At 32.0% G+C, this 17,047-nt stretch overlaps 1 protein-coding gene across 1 annotated transcript in view; it reads right to left on the bottom strand.

Annotated features, from left to right (window-relative positions):
- The window catches only part of Rbfox1 (RNA-binding Fox protein 1), a 50,045-nt gene extending 36,641 nt beyond the window's left edge, over nucleotides 1-13,404 (bottom strand). The window contains exon 1 of the mRNA XM_013326643.1: nucleotides 12,796-13,404. Within this exon, the coding sequence (XP_013182097.1) occupies nucleotides 12,796-12,807 (12 nt within the window). The 5' untranslated portion in view covers nucleotides 12,808-13,404. The remainder of the gene's footprint in view (nucleotides 1-12,795) is intronic.
- Between the last annotated feature and the right edge of the window lie 3,643 nt (nucleotides 13,405-17,047).

The following is a 17,047-nucleotide window of genomic DNA, read 5'->3' as shown; positions in this document are numbered from 1 at the left end:
AGTACCTGAATAAAACTTTTCGTTTTAAACATGTAGGTAATTTATTGCTAATCTTCACAATCACCTTGACATTGATAAAATAAAATATGAACTTTTACTTTCTTGATATATCAAATGTTTAATTTTATTAACATGAATGAATTAATTTATTCAAATATTATAACATAATTAAATTTGTATTAACATACACAATTATTATAAAATTACTAGCTGTCGGCCGCGACTCCGTCCGCGCGGGATTAAAAATAGATGTTGGCCGATTCTCAGACCTACTCAATATGCTCACAAAATTTCATGAGAATCGGTCAAGCCGTTTCGAAGGAGTATGGGAACGAAAATTGTGACACGAGAATTTTATATATAAGATAATTTCTGATATTGATTATATGTCGATATAAGCACAGATGACATTATAAATCTATTTATTGAAGAAAATTTGATCAATAAAAAATGTAAAAAGTCAAAACTGTCATGTTTGAAAATTTTTCAAACAGCATTCAAAAGTGAGTTAAGCGTACCAGTCTCGTGTTGTATTTCAAAAATTTCCAGATTATCGCGTGAATTTTCAATCTTTTAATAGAATTAGAAATAACAAAATTCCAGTAGAACGACTCATTCGGTTTCAGTATTTTGAAATCTGCTAAGGGATAAGTAAACAGCATCAGTCGGGTAGAGATCAAAAGACTGAGAGGCATTCGTGTATTTATTGGTCGGAGTGTATCGGGAGCGCGGACAGAACACTGGCGTGGTGGCTTTGACGATAGAGGGACGGACTACGCCTAGAGCCGCCGTTGTACTAAGCAAATTCTGCCAGTTTTCGCTGGGAATAAGGTAAGGATGAGAACCAAACGTAAACTTATAACATCGTTATGAACATCCAATTAATCAAAAAATTATACACACAAATGTAAATGGGAATGTACGTGCTTGACTGGTCCTGTCTCTTAAAAGTCAAAGTGTAGCGTGATGGCGGCGATCCCCTCTTTGGCATGCGCACGGTAATTTCGCTGACAGGTATTTACTACAAACAGGTTTGCCTTCGAATGCTGTACAATAAACAGAGGCATAACTTATGAAATTATTTCGTTCAAACATATTGCAGAACGACGGTTAAAATTTATGATTTATATCAAAGTTTACACTTCGATACAAAGCATTAGCTGCCAGATCATTTACAAGACAAAATACGATACGGTACTATAGTAACTTTTTATATTAAGGGTGAGATAAGAAACCAGATACAAACTCTATTTGTGAAAAGGATCAAAGGAAGGATCAGAGATATGAAAAGGTTATTTGTTTACCAAATTCATGTACAAGAAATATGCGCTATAAAAGTCCGCGAGATAAAACTACAGCCACAATGACTATTATGTGAAAGCGAGTGTTCCTTGTAATGTAGGTACATAAGGCAGTTATGGGCGCGGTGAGACCTGTGTATTTTGATGTTGACGGATGGCTCGCCTGTCAAGTGGTTGAAATGTTACGCCTCGTGTGCCTGTGTGTAAACACGCGTACAATGACAACAAACAGCTGCGATCTCTTTACTTCATACAACAAAAGAAACAAAGATATAAACTGCGTGAAATTAGCTTTAAAACACAAATTACAAAGAGAATTTTAAGTACGAAATGTAAAATCTTTGTCCCGAAGAAAGGAATACCAAAGTGATTAATGTTAAATATCTTCGAATTGTACTTTACTTTACTTTATCTAATGACTTTAAAACAAAGCGCTTTTATTTACTGATTTAATTTAACGAGGGTAACTTCATTTACTTAAGCGCATAAAAACATCATTCCTCGTTACAAAAACAAAGTCTGAACATTATTACTATCATGGGTTGGAGAAGTGCAAAGGTTATCAAAGAACATAAAAACAGTTTACATTCACAGCTCAATATGTAAATTATTATTTATCATTTCAATATAAGTAGTTCACAAAAGTATGGCTCGTAGTTTTACACGTATATAGTAAACAAGCTGCTGCGGAAAGTAGCATTAAAACAATTAACTAAAAAGTACCAACTTGGATAAATTATTATGCATATATCTTTTTTTAATTAATCAGAAAAGATACGCTTTTTTTAACGCAACATTTTTAAATTTTGCGTCAAAACATAACTTGAAACTTTAAACCAAAAATAGAAATATGGATTTTAGAGACCAATTAAAAATTTGTTTAGTGATATTAGAAAGTCGTTATGATGGACAATGACTAAAGTTTTCTTGTATATATCGGACAATACTCGTAATGAGTTAAACAAGCTTAACGATGTGTCCATATTGCCAGAAATACGAATCAATATCTAGTTAACAACCTTTCACCGACTGTTTGATTATTATATTAACGCAATACTTGTCGAGACATCTTGGAATAAAAATCTCAAAGACATCAAGTGACATTTAAAGGTTTTGTTGCAATTACATTTAAAAAAAATCGCGCTAAAAATATTAATGCTGCTCAATTTGATAGGTTGATATTATTGTGTGTTTAAACTGAATTCTTTATTGAGAACGAGCAAAATGATAAAAAGTTTTTATAGATGTTTTGCCAGTGAAAACCTACGCTAAATATACAATATAAAACATTGAGTACATAAGAATTCTAGAAATCATAAATATAAAAGCGACACTGCGTATAATCGTTATTGTTATCATTGGAAAGGCCAATTAAGACGGCAAATGACGCATTTATCTAATTGGAATGAAAACAAGAGGCGGCGTCTTCATGCCTACTATCTTCTTCACTTATTCCAATAAACAAAAGCATTAAATATAATCGCGCAGTGTTACCAACTCTTAAAATATTTCTGTAAAGACAGATTAAAGAAGTTAATTTGGGAACTGGTAATAAAATTCGTTATAGATGAGAACATTCTGATTTAGATTGATATCGATGAGTGGGTCTGATTTGTGTTTATAATAACACTAGCGGTTGTACGCGACTCCGTTCGCGCGGTATTAAAAAAAACATAATGGCCTAAGTATTCTTTCAGAGTATGTTCTATATGTATGGCAAATTTCATCGAGATCCGTTCAGCCGTTCTGGAGATACCTTCAAACAAACATCCATCCAAACATTCGCATTTAGAATATTAGTGAGATTTTGCTTCTCTGCTTGCTGTTTAAATATTTAATTTTCTACTAGGTTTTGGTGTTACAATGACATAAAATATAAAATAAATTGAATTTATAACTGGCGACTTAATGAACACTAGTTGTTTTGACTAGTTTTCTCGTGGCTTATTGTGCAACAAATGAACGTACTTTCTACTGCCTACAATATCATAACATTTACGCGATACCTATGGAATGCCAATGTAAAATTTACTTATACTATTACCCCAATGCAGTGTTTATTATACATAGAAATAACTCGTAATTGGACCTTTGCAGTATGACGAATATTCAGTAGCTTGGTCATAGTCAGAATTGGTTAAACAATACCCGAACTTAAAATCTATTTTTTTACGACTGTTATTAAAATCGTAATTATTAAACTTCTCCAATTACGTGCAAGAATAAGAAATGAAATAAACTTTATTAATTTATGAAACTAATTACGTAACTTTACAATAATGCTGAAATTGTTCGACGTATAAAAATTACACAACAACCAATCAGGACAACTATTGACTTCACATCTGGCGCAATACTTCCTTTAGGAAGTAGATTTTCTTACAGCAATATAATATAAGAACTAAAATCTATGATACATCGTTATATTTTTTATCGAATACGTCTATCTATATACGGTGGGAAATGTAAATACGTAGTGGCGACATTCGTCGTGACACACCGACACTCCGGCATTTGACTAGATATCTGCGAATGTCGCTTTCGCTGGAGCTAAGCCAATTTGTCCAAAAAGATTTTGATAAATAACGTAAACGCTACATCCAACTGTGACGCAGACATGGCCATTCAAATATTTATGAATTCCAGCAATAGATCTGAATCTATTCCTGGAATATTTCAATTGCAAATAGATTGCGCAATATATTAATTAGAAATACTCTTATTCTAACAAATAATTCTAAATTATCTATCGTACTCTTTATTATCTATCGTACTTTCATGATATGACCGCGGAATTTTAAAAAAACTTAATTAATAGCCTATGTGTTCTTCCAGACTATGTTCTACATCTATGCCAAAGTAATTTAAGAACCATGCAGCCATTCTGGAGATACCTTCGAACAAACATCCATCCATCCATCTGAACATTCGCATTTATAAAATTAGAAAGATAAAGGGCTATCAGATAAGCTGTCTATTATAACTTTTGTTTCATAAGAGTTTCTGAACTCGACATTGACACTGTATTAGGGCGCCATAATAGCTGAAATTGCTTTACAAATACGACGTAATCTTATACCGCACTAACTTGTATCTTGCATGGTCGCGGTCAAGGTATCTAGGGCAGACATATGCTATACTACTTGTTTACCTGATAAGTGATACGCTTATCCATGTCAACGCTGGCAGTTTGAACGCAACGATATAAATCTTATTTACTAATAATAAAAATACGAATGTTTGGATGGAAATTTTGCACAGATTTATAACATAGTCTCAGAATTTTGTCAAAGATAATGACAGGGACGATATGTTTTATAGAGATTTTCATCTCAAAAACCAACAATTTATCTCTTTTGTCATGTTATATTGACGCTTTAAATTCATGAAATTAAATAACCCAATTTATGCATCAATTTTGATATGTTAGACACCATTTTTACACAAACTGACGTTATGATAGTAAGATCAATATAAATCATAATGAGTATATGAAACGATGTCCTATTTCAAATATTATGTAGTTGTGGCAATCGTCAACGGTTTGTCTAATAGCATGTGTTAACGCTTTAAGCGTCTCGCATCGATCCTAATGTGTTCTGTAGATAACATTCAAACTACCATTATCTTATACCTTATAACAGTTCACACTAAACTTATACGATGGTAAAACAATTATCAAACAGACAAGTTGCAATAAAATGACGAATAATTATTACAATAGAATAATAACAATTGTTAATTAACTATAAATAGAATACTTGTTAGATGTTATGAAAGGTTTTTGTGTTTCCGTTTTTCATAATAATTTGCAGCTTAACTAGCTGTCGCACTTGAATCCATACAAACGGATTTGAAAGGCTAATTAGTAGTCTATTTACTACACCTATAAAAATTACAGCGAGATCCATGAAGCCTTTCTGGATATACTTTCTAACATTCGCATTTGTAATATAAGTAAGGAAACATTGGCATTTGGATGAAGTTCATTACTCATCATAATCGACGCGGGTGTAAAAACGAGAGCATTAGCTCCAGAATAACTTACATAACATAATTAGTACTCAAAATATGTTTTAAAAATGTATGCACAGTTCAAAGTGAACTTATTTACGTTTCCGTGCGACCCCATTCCTGAGTAAAAAAAATTAGTGCCACTTAAATATTGAACATCTTAAAATGTGCTCAAGATGTTCTTATTCGCAAATACCTCTTGAATAATTTTGTCTAGTTGCTACATTTACATACAGTTGTAACAATAACGTTATAATGTGAATTAGACTTCATTCGGAACGTATGTTCTACTTCATTCATTCATGAATTAAATTATTTTCTATCGTAGAATTAAATTCATAACAAAAAAGAATACGTTACGTATATTTTAAATAAATGACAAAAGAGAAGATGAAAGTCAGAGGTTATGATAATTCAAACATAATGTTTATTAAATTGGAATAAAATAAATGGATCAAAAAAACGTTCATACAAGGTTAATGCAGCAAAAACACCATGTTTTTTGTTTACGTCCAGTACGGAATAGCATGTTAATTAGATTTACGTATAAATTAACAAAAATAAATTAAGGACGTCGTTTTAAGAAAAACAAACTATAAAGTTGCAGAATTCCTAATTACCTCGTTTACTTGTACAAATAGATCTTCTCAATCATCAATATAAATAATAGTCTTCAATTGAAGGACAGACAAAACACACTTAATATTTTCAATTTTGTAATAAAATTGTAAAATAAAATCCCTATTGTCAGGCAAATGGAAATTTGAAGGCTAACTATATACTATTTTTTTAGCCACAAAAATGATAAATTAGGACATAACCTAGTTCAGTTCAAATTGACAAAATCTGTTTGAATAAAAAGTAATTATAAGTCAGTAATTTCTAATATAATAGAATTCAATGTATAAACCACGATATTACGGGGCAGGCATTTCGCGTCGGATTTAGCAGCGCTTTACAATAGAGTTGCGATTTAATTTCCCTACAGTTACCTTTTGTGTCGTCGCGAGCACTCCTTATTAACTTTCTCGCGAAGTTTCATCGGGAAATTAAACAACTTCCACTATAATAATTTGCCTTACATCAATACTGTGTCAGGTTAAAAAAATATGTGTTTAAAAAAATGCTTAATAATTGTTTTTGTGTTTTAATTTTAATGGGCTTTTATTTAAGATGTATACAGCATAACGTTAACATAAAATCTATATTCGAAGCATCACAAAAGCCTCAATAACGTCAATAATAACTGATTAGATATTTGTCACATTTCAAGGATTACACAACAATTTTACGCGTTTACCTAACCTGCATATCGTGAGAATAGAAACATACAGTAGCGATTTAAACAGTTCATCGACAACTTGTATCGAGAAATTGCGATGTTCTAGTTAGACAATGAACGGCAAAAACTACGCACAAATCAAACTTGTTTTATAGACAATGAAACAGTTGCGTTGGCTTTACCAATCACAGCTTTTTCCTGCTGTTGACTAATGATTTTCTTTCGTAATACATTATCTACATACCAGTCCAAGTTATATAGAAGTGTTAACAAATATATATAAGCTTTAAATATGTTTAACGACTAACCGTGACTTTCTAAGACTAAAGTCCCCGTTTAAAAATATTGTTATCTCTGTTTTGTCAAAGATAACGACAGGGATGACGATATATTTAATACAGAAATTTTGATCTCGGAAACCATAGATAAATTTAACTGCACCTAATGCACTAATGATAATATTAAATTACATACTGTTAGAAGACATAACCTTTAGATATTTTCTATATCTAATAGATGCAAGTATAACGGAGTTCCGGGATGAAGGTCATTATTGCCAATTGAAATTATTGAGGCAATAAGGCGTATTGTATTGTCTCAAGGTGATTTACACAGTGCACAAGATTCTCAATAGCTCCATATTGTCATTGGTAGGCGCGCCATCAGGTCAATGAACTGTTTCTGTCGTGTGAGTAACACATCGGTAATATTTTATTTCTAACAATCTTATCATCCGGATCATTTAGAATTTAAAATTTTATACTTTAAAAATTTATAGCTTGGAAAATTATAATTGATTTCAAAATGCCTATAATCGTTATAAAAGTTCAAATTTATTGTTACAGCCCATATAATAAATCTATTTACTTAACTTCTTCAAAAAAAATTGTTTACATAGAACATTTAATGAAAATTTTATTATACAATTAGCTGGTGTCCGCGAATCTGGTCGCGGAATTATAAAAAAAAATAATCAGTGTTTATCCAGACTATGTTCTACATCTATGCCAAATTACAGCGAGATCTATCCAACCGTTCTGGAAATACCTTCTAACAAACATCCTTACACAAATTATATTATAAGTAAGAAGAAAGATTTTTGTTTAACATAAACATGTTACTATTTTAAAATTGATCTGACACGGTAGATTTTTGTAGTGATGATAAAATGATTGAAGGTCGATAGTCACTACTAACCTTATCGCAACCTAGAATACCTTACGCAAGTATTAAATCGGATGCTATGCAATGACACATGGTACGATGTACAACCAGACACAACACGACGCGTACATTACGATCAGATAATTATACACACTTTTATGTTGATGGTTTGAACTTGTATTACGAGTTTAGATCCTATCACATACAAGTATTTTTCATTACCAACCATGCTTTGAGTTTTGAGGAAACCAAAAAATTATACCAAAAAGGATGGAATAAGATCTGTAGTCTTAGATTATATTAATGTCATGGAAAACAAAATAGAATCAGACAGCATTGAAAAACTGGAACCCTGGATCATTAGATTGTAAGTAAGAAGTCAACGTATGAAACCTGCACTCTCTAAAAATAAAAAATTAAATACGAAGAAGATAAATCCTATATTGCAAAACTTTCACTTTCCGAAAAGTGAATACGTGCTAATTAGTTACGAAGTTATTTGCTTTGTGAATTCTGGAAAGCATATTCGTACGCTTGTGTTGCTCTTCTGAATACTTTTCTACGCCGATAACAACTTAAAATTTAACGATAAAAATCTAACTTCTTATTATAGTAATATTATAAACGCGACAGTTTAGATGGATGGATGTATGTTTGTTTGTTTGAAGCTATATGAAGACGGAGTCGCGGTCGACAATGAAATGTAGTTTAAGAACATTTTAAATAAATATAATGAGTAACATTAAATGTAAAATAAAAGTAATCAGACAGCTAAAGCCGAGTGTAATAATGTAAAAATAAACTGTCATTAACACGAAAAAGGATTCTCAAACAACATTTCCTGTTGGAAATGTACAAGATATATTAACAAAAATACACGTAAAACCTTTAAATGACATTCATTAGAATCACAAAAATTATATACTCCATTAAATATTTGTAGAAATTAACATTAGACTTATTAGTATCACATAGGTATGGGCCTTTATCGTAAGCCTACCTACCAAATGTTCGTGAACACAGTTTAAGCTGATGGCATAATTAAAACAAGCAAATAGTTTGGCGTAACTTTGTGTCATGAAAACAACGGTGCGGCGCGGCGCGGTTTGGTAAACTCGTCGAGTGAAATAGCGAAGTTAATAAGTCTCAAAAATGAAAAGCTCGCCCACAACCGGATCCTGATGCGGTTGGCCCATGGCCGTCTCAGCGCGCACCGCGCCCTCTTGCGGTAACGTCGCTCCGCGTAAATACAAAGACATAACTATCTTAATACCTTTATAAATTATTTTAAAATAAAAACAACTTCATTAAAAGTGTTATAAGCTATTGAAGAGTATTCAGCGATAGAATGCTGATCAAGAGATTAGTTTCGAAACGCTGGTGGAACAGAATAATGGAAGAAAAAGACCAAACTATGTCTAGCATAAGTATAAAAGAAAAAGAGAGAAAATTTGTAACACGGAAAATTTATGTATGGCCCATAATGTTAACTTAATTATTAGGCAAATTTAATATTAATTTAGGAACATAATGAGTTCCACCCGCGACCTTTAACCGCGGCGGCACTGACTCGGCGTTCCCTTTGCAAGCGGTTATACAGGACCTAACGTAAATTAATTGAATCAGGCGCAGCATTTATCCTTCACATTGTGTGCTGTAGACATATTAGATCGATTATGGAACACAATGGACCCACAAAATCTAATCAGCATTCAACACGAGATAAATAATAAATTCCATTATTTATCTGTGAGATAGGTTAGCTACTTTGTTATTATCCAACTAAACTTGTAAGGAAATAAGTAAGTAATTAACAAACCAGCGAAGGCGACTGCGTTACGAGCATTAAATTAATTTGAAACTTTCTAGGAGAGTGTACAACAATGGAAGCGGCCATTAAAAACAGTCGGGATCCGAAAAACTAATTATGACAGAAACCTGAAGGCTTTTAGGATAACTCGGAACAGCGAGAACGACTCAATCACAAATATTTCTAATTGCTTTAAAACTTAGTCTTGGGAGATGGGCGCCAAAACTTAATATAAGATTCATCTAAACACAACATTACAAGACGACACTGCTTGACCATTTACAATATTTTGTGTGGCCTAAATTGCTACTGTAATTTGAATTATAGGATCACATTGCTGTATACAATGGCCCATTTTTCAGTCACATTTATTTAAAATTTAGCACAAAAATCAATAACACATTGCTTAGGATAGGTACAGTATGCACAGACTGGTTTAGTAGTTAAATAAAATAGTAGTCCGGTCCGAAGCTTATGGTTGCGTTATTCATAAATAACTCGTTCACCGGTCCGTTGGGTATAGGTGCAGAGTTAGTATGTATACACATATGTAGATGTGCAGTGCGTCTGTTCATCGTTGTAATTGAAGACTATGTTGTGCGCGACGTCATTCACTCATAATCAGTGAATGTTGTTTGTTATACGAGTATAATTATTTCATTTATTTTGCCCGGTCTATACAAACAGTACCTAGAAGATAATTGTATTTGTTAATTAATTAGTGTACTTTTATTCATATTAATTTCCGATGTAACTATATCAATGCTACTTCTTAAATTTAGACATACTTTGGCTAAATGTTATACTAAAAAAATCAAATATCACTTATAAATAAGTTGGTTTAATACATAAAATACTTATCTAATATATAAAATTCTCGTGACACAATTTTCGTTCCCATACTCCTCCGAAACGGCTTGACCGATTCTCATGAAATTTTGTGAGCATATTGAGTATGTCTGAGAATCGGCCAACATCTATTTCTAATCCCGCGCGGATGGAGTCGCGGGCGACAGCTAGTATAATTATAAATCCAAGACCCCCTCATCGCATCGCACGAGCACGTGGTATAAATTCGTATACGTAACTCCCGCTGCGATCTGCAACTTATGGTATCTGTGGTACCTAGAGGGCGACATATTAGAACTTTCCCTTGCCGTGTTTTCACACGCCTAAACATTTGCATAAAAGTATGGAGTGTAATCTCAGAGAGGGAGATTCATTGCAAGGTGATGTTTTTGGCAGTAAGAATATGAAGAGTGGATAAATTAAATCATAATAGTCTTTAAATGCCCTATCCACAGAGACGTATTTCTGCTATAACTTTATAGTCAAAACAATGCGTCATAAACTTATAAAGTGCGGAAAATAAACCTGAAGAGCCCTGCAACTGGTACTTTACTGAGAACACAAGGGCATCGATAACTTGCTACCTGACAGTATATAACATTGAATGTTTGGTCGCAGGTAGCCGACCCTGCTGAAGTAAAACGTCCGTGAACTCGAAACGTGAACAAAGGGCGGTATGCCAATAATTTGTTCATATAACATCCTTCGAGTGGCATGTTCACCTTGGATCCACACCGGCTTTCTTTAATAAACCCTGCTCGACGTTAAACCGACCAATTACCTACCTCTCAATTGCACAAAAGCAGCACCTTAATTTATACCAAACTTTATATAAGACGGACGACTTGTATTTTATCTAACCAGACATATTAATGGTGTCAATGTTTTTAATTATGTTGTAATTCTTTGTTTACATATTGTGTCGATGCCATCAAATTATTCGATTTTTTATAATAGTTATATGTTTACGTAGTAATTATTAGCATGTGTGCGAAAATATGTATGTTAAGAATATCAAATGAAGATCGACGCCTTAGTAAGTCTGTTAAGATTCGATAACTTGGATGAAGTTATGAAAGAATTAATCATTCTCAAAAAAGGTACAAAATGAGTATAGTGTTAGAGAGGCTGAGCAAAACAACCGAGTGAATATCCGCTTGCCGCACTGCTCTTTGCGGGTGGAAAGAGCCCTTTAACTGTCGCTTTACGATACCTCTTTGTAGCAGATGCGTTGCCTTTGACAAAGTTTATAGCTCTGCAATTGTGGATAAAGTTTAACAACTTTTCGGATCGCGTCGGCTTTTTGCAAGATGAATTCACGGAAAAAAGGCTGTATAATCTATACGTAAATGTCCTCTTTCGAGCCTGTTTGTTAATTACAATAAAAAGGGTTGCCATCACACCGAGAACAGGTCTTACCGTTAAATTACCTTACTCTGAAATTACTATGTAAAAAATTGTAAACGGGTACGATACGTTAGGAGCCTAGCAAAAGCACTGATATAAAATAGCCGCTATATATCGTGAGACTACATAAATATGATAGTAATTGCGAGGGTATGCTAATATAATGATAGGTCTTATGACAAAAATGCCAAAATTGGCAATTTTGAATATAACATATTTCAAATCGATCCAATTACAAATTGCGCAAAATTAAATCTAAAATAATCTCGACGTAAGAAATACCTATTGATAGAATTGAATAAAAATAAACAGACAATACATAAAAGTGACATAAGTTAAAATTACGTTTTTGTTTCTTGAAAACAAATAGAAAAAGGAATTGAGATAGCATGTTTTCCATAATTAAAATACCTACATGCTGTATTAAAAATAAGCAACAATAGTGACAATGAAATCCTACGCGGTTCAATGTCACAGCAATGAATATGTAGATGAACTTTGAATAAAAAATTAGCACTAATTCACATCTTACCCGTTAAAATATTGTATGGACGGTTTTAAACTTACATTAAAAATTCAAGTAAATCGCTAAAACACTAATAAAAGCAATCACTACAAATAAATTCAGCAACATTTTGTTATCTTAAGTTTTATTTAGGTATGAACCTTTGTATTGTGATGCTAATATCGCGCCTACAGCTAACTTCACATCGTATCTCGAATTCTTGTGTGGTAGCTTGCATCCGCGCACTGAATATGGTTTGGGATGCGTCCAGGGATTACAATTTATGTGAATAAAGTTATAAATGAAATAGCAGTGAGCGTGTACATAAACTAGTAACGCCATGCGCCATAATATTGTGCTAATTTGAAGGAGGAATCCGATAAGTTCGTATGACGCCGCTTATTTCTAACAAAATGAGGTACGGTATTTTCTTTCGTTTACATAACGATGTATTTATACTCACAGGATAGTACATCCCCTGCGGCGGCAAAAAAAAGGCCCCCGATCCCCACAGCTTGCCGTTTGTATTTACTTTGTGCTGCACAAAAATACACTCCACGAATTGCCCTCGGTAGGGCGTCAACGGCACTTCACTAATATTATAAATTCAACTTTATCATGAGTATTTATGTTAATTATAAAATGCAAAATATAAAATTTTATTTAGATTGTAAGGTTTTAGGTTATGTAGATAGAGCGCGGAGGAACGCGCTATAACACTGAAAGCGGTTGACGTCGATGTGCAACAACGGACGGGCACGCGTGGCGACTCGACGGATCCGGCGGTGCCGCTTGAAGCGCGACAGAGACGGAACACATTGCCGACAGACTTCGTCATTTAAAAAGAGAAAACCTATATCTCTATTGCGTGCTTCAACCAACCAGCTGCGCGAGTACCATCAAGGGATCAAGGGAAGCAGTTTAGCTCTCAACGCACTAACTTTTACTAAGTTTAAGGAATTGTTTGAATTTGTTATTACTTTTAACTAACAAAACCAACAATGGTGTTCATTTATTAATATCACAAGTAACATTATAAGGTTGCACAGAGTGGACTTAAAATAAATATGTAATTTATTTAAAAACAATAATTTATAAACTATTGTATTAATACATGATAAGCATAATACAGGTATTTTATCGAACGGATATGTTAGTAACTTATTTCATTGCATATTTTTATTTACTCATTCTGTAGGTATATAAATATAAATTGGGACTCCCGTATAGTAATCGAGAATAGTGAAAGAATAAAATTTGTTGAACGGGGAGCGACAAAGAGGTAGGCAAGGTCCTTCTTTGTATATCTCTGTCTATTTTCCGAGAAGGTTCGGATCAATGAATCGTTCCCGGGCCCCCGGCTCCGACCTAGCGTCATCCCAAGCACTCGAAGTACGGTTCGACTCGGCTTCTTTAAGTTTGCGTCTGTATCTGTATTTACTATTCTGTCTTGCAAAACGAAAATACTTTTTGTATTTATGTCTCATACAAATTTACGTTATCAAGGAATCTAATTATTTACCAATTTATCTAGATAGTTTTAAAATTTTTAATGACAAGTAAAAAGAAAACACCTAAAATTAAATAAATTCGTTGTGTTCACAAAGTAAACTATGATTTAACAACCCCAATCTTTTATCTCATGAACATGATATACAAAATGAAATTGATTTTAAGAACAGCGCCATCTATATGTATTTTTGATAATGAAACGAAACTGACTTTATGTTACCTATTTTGTAGACTAGAGGGCACGCGTAATTATAATTATTATTAATCCAAATACGAAACGATTTACATATTAGAGTGTATTAAGAAAATGTGAAATTATGCTTATACATTGTATGTATCTACATCTATGTAGCCTTTACATAAAATTCGTTTATAATAATTATTAAACTTCCAAAAGGATATCATCAGCTTACACATTACGTTACACAGTTATTTTTAAATTAACACTTTATAATATTTTTAAATAAATCTATATTATAATTATGCAACGAATGATACCGCAAATAAACGTAGTCCTGAATATTGTTAATAAGAATCAATATAAAAATTATTGTTTAATAAATCTAAAAGTCAGTATACACGAACGATTATATGCAATGCTAATGCTACAGCTTATATTATAAGATAGCATTTATAATATAAGTAAGATATAAACAAATTGAAATAAGTTTAGAAGCAATTTTTGGAATAACAATATTTTGTCTTTAGTAAGAATTTGTAACGAAGCAGTTAATTATCGGTAGTTTGGTAATATATATAATAAAATATAAAAAATCACTAAGTTATATTTGATATTAAACCCCTAAAATTATAGGAATTGCAAAATATATTAACGTTAAGTATCAAATTGATAGATGAGAAAATTTTAAAAATTTTTGGAATGTTCATTTTGACTAAATATGAACGATTACTCACCCAAATGCATGTATTTATGTAATCCCATTCTTCATACCACTCTGTCAACAAAATATATTTAAAGCTCATTGCGATAAAAACTAACTTTAACAAACAACAACACTATGCGCGATCCATGTAAGATAAAAATATTAATCCATAATATATCGAGGAAATAATTTGCGCAACGCATTTACTAACTTAGAAACTAATAGACTGGGTTAACTTAGCACTTAAGCATTCTCAATTCAAAAATATTTTCAAAGATTTTAGTCATTAACAATCCTTTATTTATTAGTGTTAAAATTATAACTAATTTTATTACTAAATTAGGTTTTTATTTAGTATATAAATTTTGAGGTCCATCAAGTTTAAAAAGATATAAATTTAATTTTACAAAATATTTATCGATTATAATAAGTTGTTGTATATTTAGTTATGTAGCCGTAGACAATTGTTCCAAAAATTAAAAATGAAACATTTAAATAATAAAAGTTAAATTAATCTTAATGTTAGTAGATTTAAGAATTTTTATAGAGTAGATATTATGATAGAGTTGTATTATATCGTTTAATTATAGTAAATATGCAAATATAAATTAAAACATAAAATATGTTCGTGATTTTAAGTAGTCAAACTCATTGCCTACATAAAATCACGAACAAATGCTCTACAGGATTACTATTGTAACATAACCTAGAAATTTTCATTTATTTAAAAAACGTATTTACGAAGCCAACAGTTTTTTTTTTTTTTATTTATATTACCAACAATACTTTAACCATTATTTTATAAATTGTCACATAATGTGCTCTTAAAGGAACAAACGAAATGATGTACCAAATAAAAATAATCAGATTTGTAACCATCTATTTCTTAGGAATTAGAGAATTTTTAGAACAGTATGCAGACTTCTGCACAATATTTTCTTTAAAGCAGTGTAAACAGTATAAAATATATATTCAAAGAACATAATTATGATAAAAGTAGTTTTTAAAATTGTTTCCTTGATAAAAATACTGCGCGAATGTATTAATACATAATTATGAAATGCTTATAATTACAAAGGCACGAAATTACCGCTGCCTGAGTCCGGATCTCGAGTATTTCATTCAAAGGTTCCAATTAATCTGTAGAAATTAATTGCAACGTAATTGGTAGCGACTATTTGATGTAAGCAGTTAAGCTCCTTTGATACAAAGACTGAATTATAATAATTCATATTAATAATGTTACTAGGAATTTAACCTCAAAATCAAATAATGAATTACATATATTCCTTAGACATCTTACTTCTTACTAATATTTTAATTGCGAATGTGTGGATGGCTACAAAGGTAGAGGAAGACCGAAAAAAGTATGGAATGACTCTGTGAAATAGGATATGCGTAGGAAGGGGGTAGACTCGGATATGACGGCTGATAGAGATGTATGAAGGAGTAGTACATACTGTGCCGACACTCGATAGGGATAAGGGCAGGTTAATGATGATGTTTGGATGGATGAATGATTGTTTGAAGATATCTCCGAAACGGCTTAACATATATTGATGAAATTTAGCATAGACGTAAACTTAGTTTGGAAGAACACATAGGATACTCATTTAGTTTTTTAAATTCCGCGCGGACGGAGTCGCGGGGGACAGGTAGTATTTATTAACTTTAATCAAGAACTGTTGAATTATTATAATAGATTTGCCAATCAATGAGATGTAGATATCGTTGACTTACATTATGTTTACACTATTTAGAGGAATAATAACTAAATTATAATGCCAAACATCATATATATGTCTTAATAGTACTTTCGTTTTTTTATTGTATAAGAAAACCAACAGCGTAATATTAACATCGAGTATTTATAAACAAAGCATTCGGATACATTTCACGAAGGTTATGGGTTAGACTATTGTATTCATTCCGGAAATTACGTTTAGATCAGCCTGTTGTGTTACCTGCGGTCTCTGAACTGCGACATGCAATATAGTACTTATTGCTTGGTTCGTTAACATCTATGGGTTGGATTAAATTGAAAAATATAATCATCAAATTAAATACATACAAAGGTTTATACTCGTACATGTATTTAATTTAGGTGCTCACTTGACTGTGAATTTTGGTAAAATTTTCCACTATTTTTATTAATTCAAATGACAAAATTAAAATGAAAAAAGAGATAGTGTAAATAAAGGTCTTAAAATGTTACATTAATGTTCGTTTTATTATTTAAATTTAATACCCAGTTGTATTTGTAGCGCTGGCAGTTTTATCGCAAACATAGTTGAAACTGGAATTGCTTAAAGTTGTGCC

Source organism: Papilio xuthus, unplaced genomic scaffold (assembly GCF_000836235.2).
Source record: "Papilio xuthus unplaced genomic scaffold, Pxut_1.1 DF828780.1, whole genome shotgun sequence".
Taxonomy (NCBI): domain Eukaryota; kingdom Metazoa; phylum Arthropoda; class Insecta; order Lepidoptera; family Papilionidae; genus Papilio; species Papilio xuthus.
This window is presented reverse-complemented; position numbering and strand designations above follow the sequence as displayed.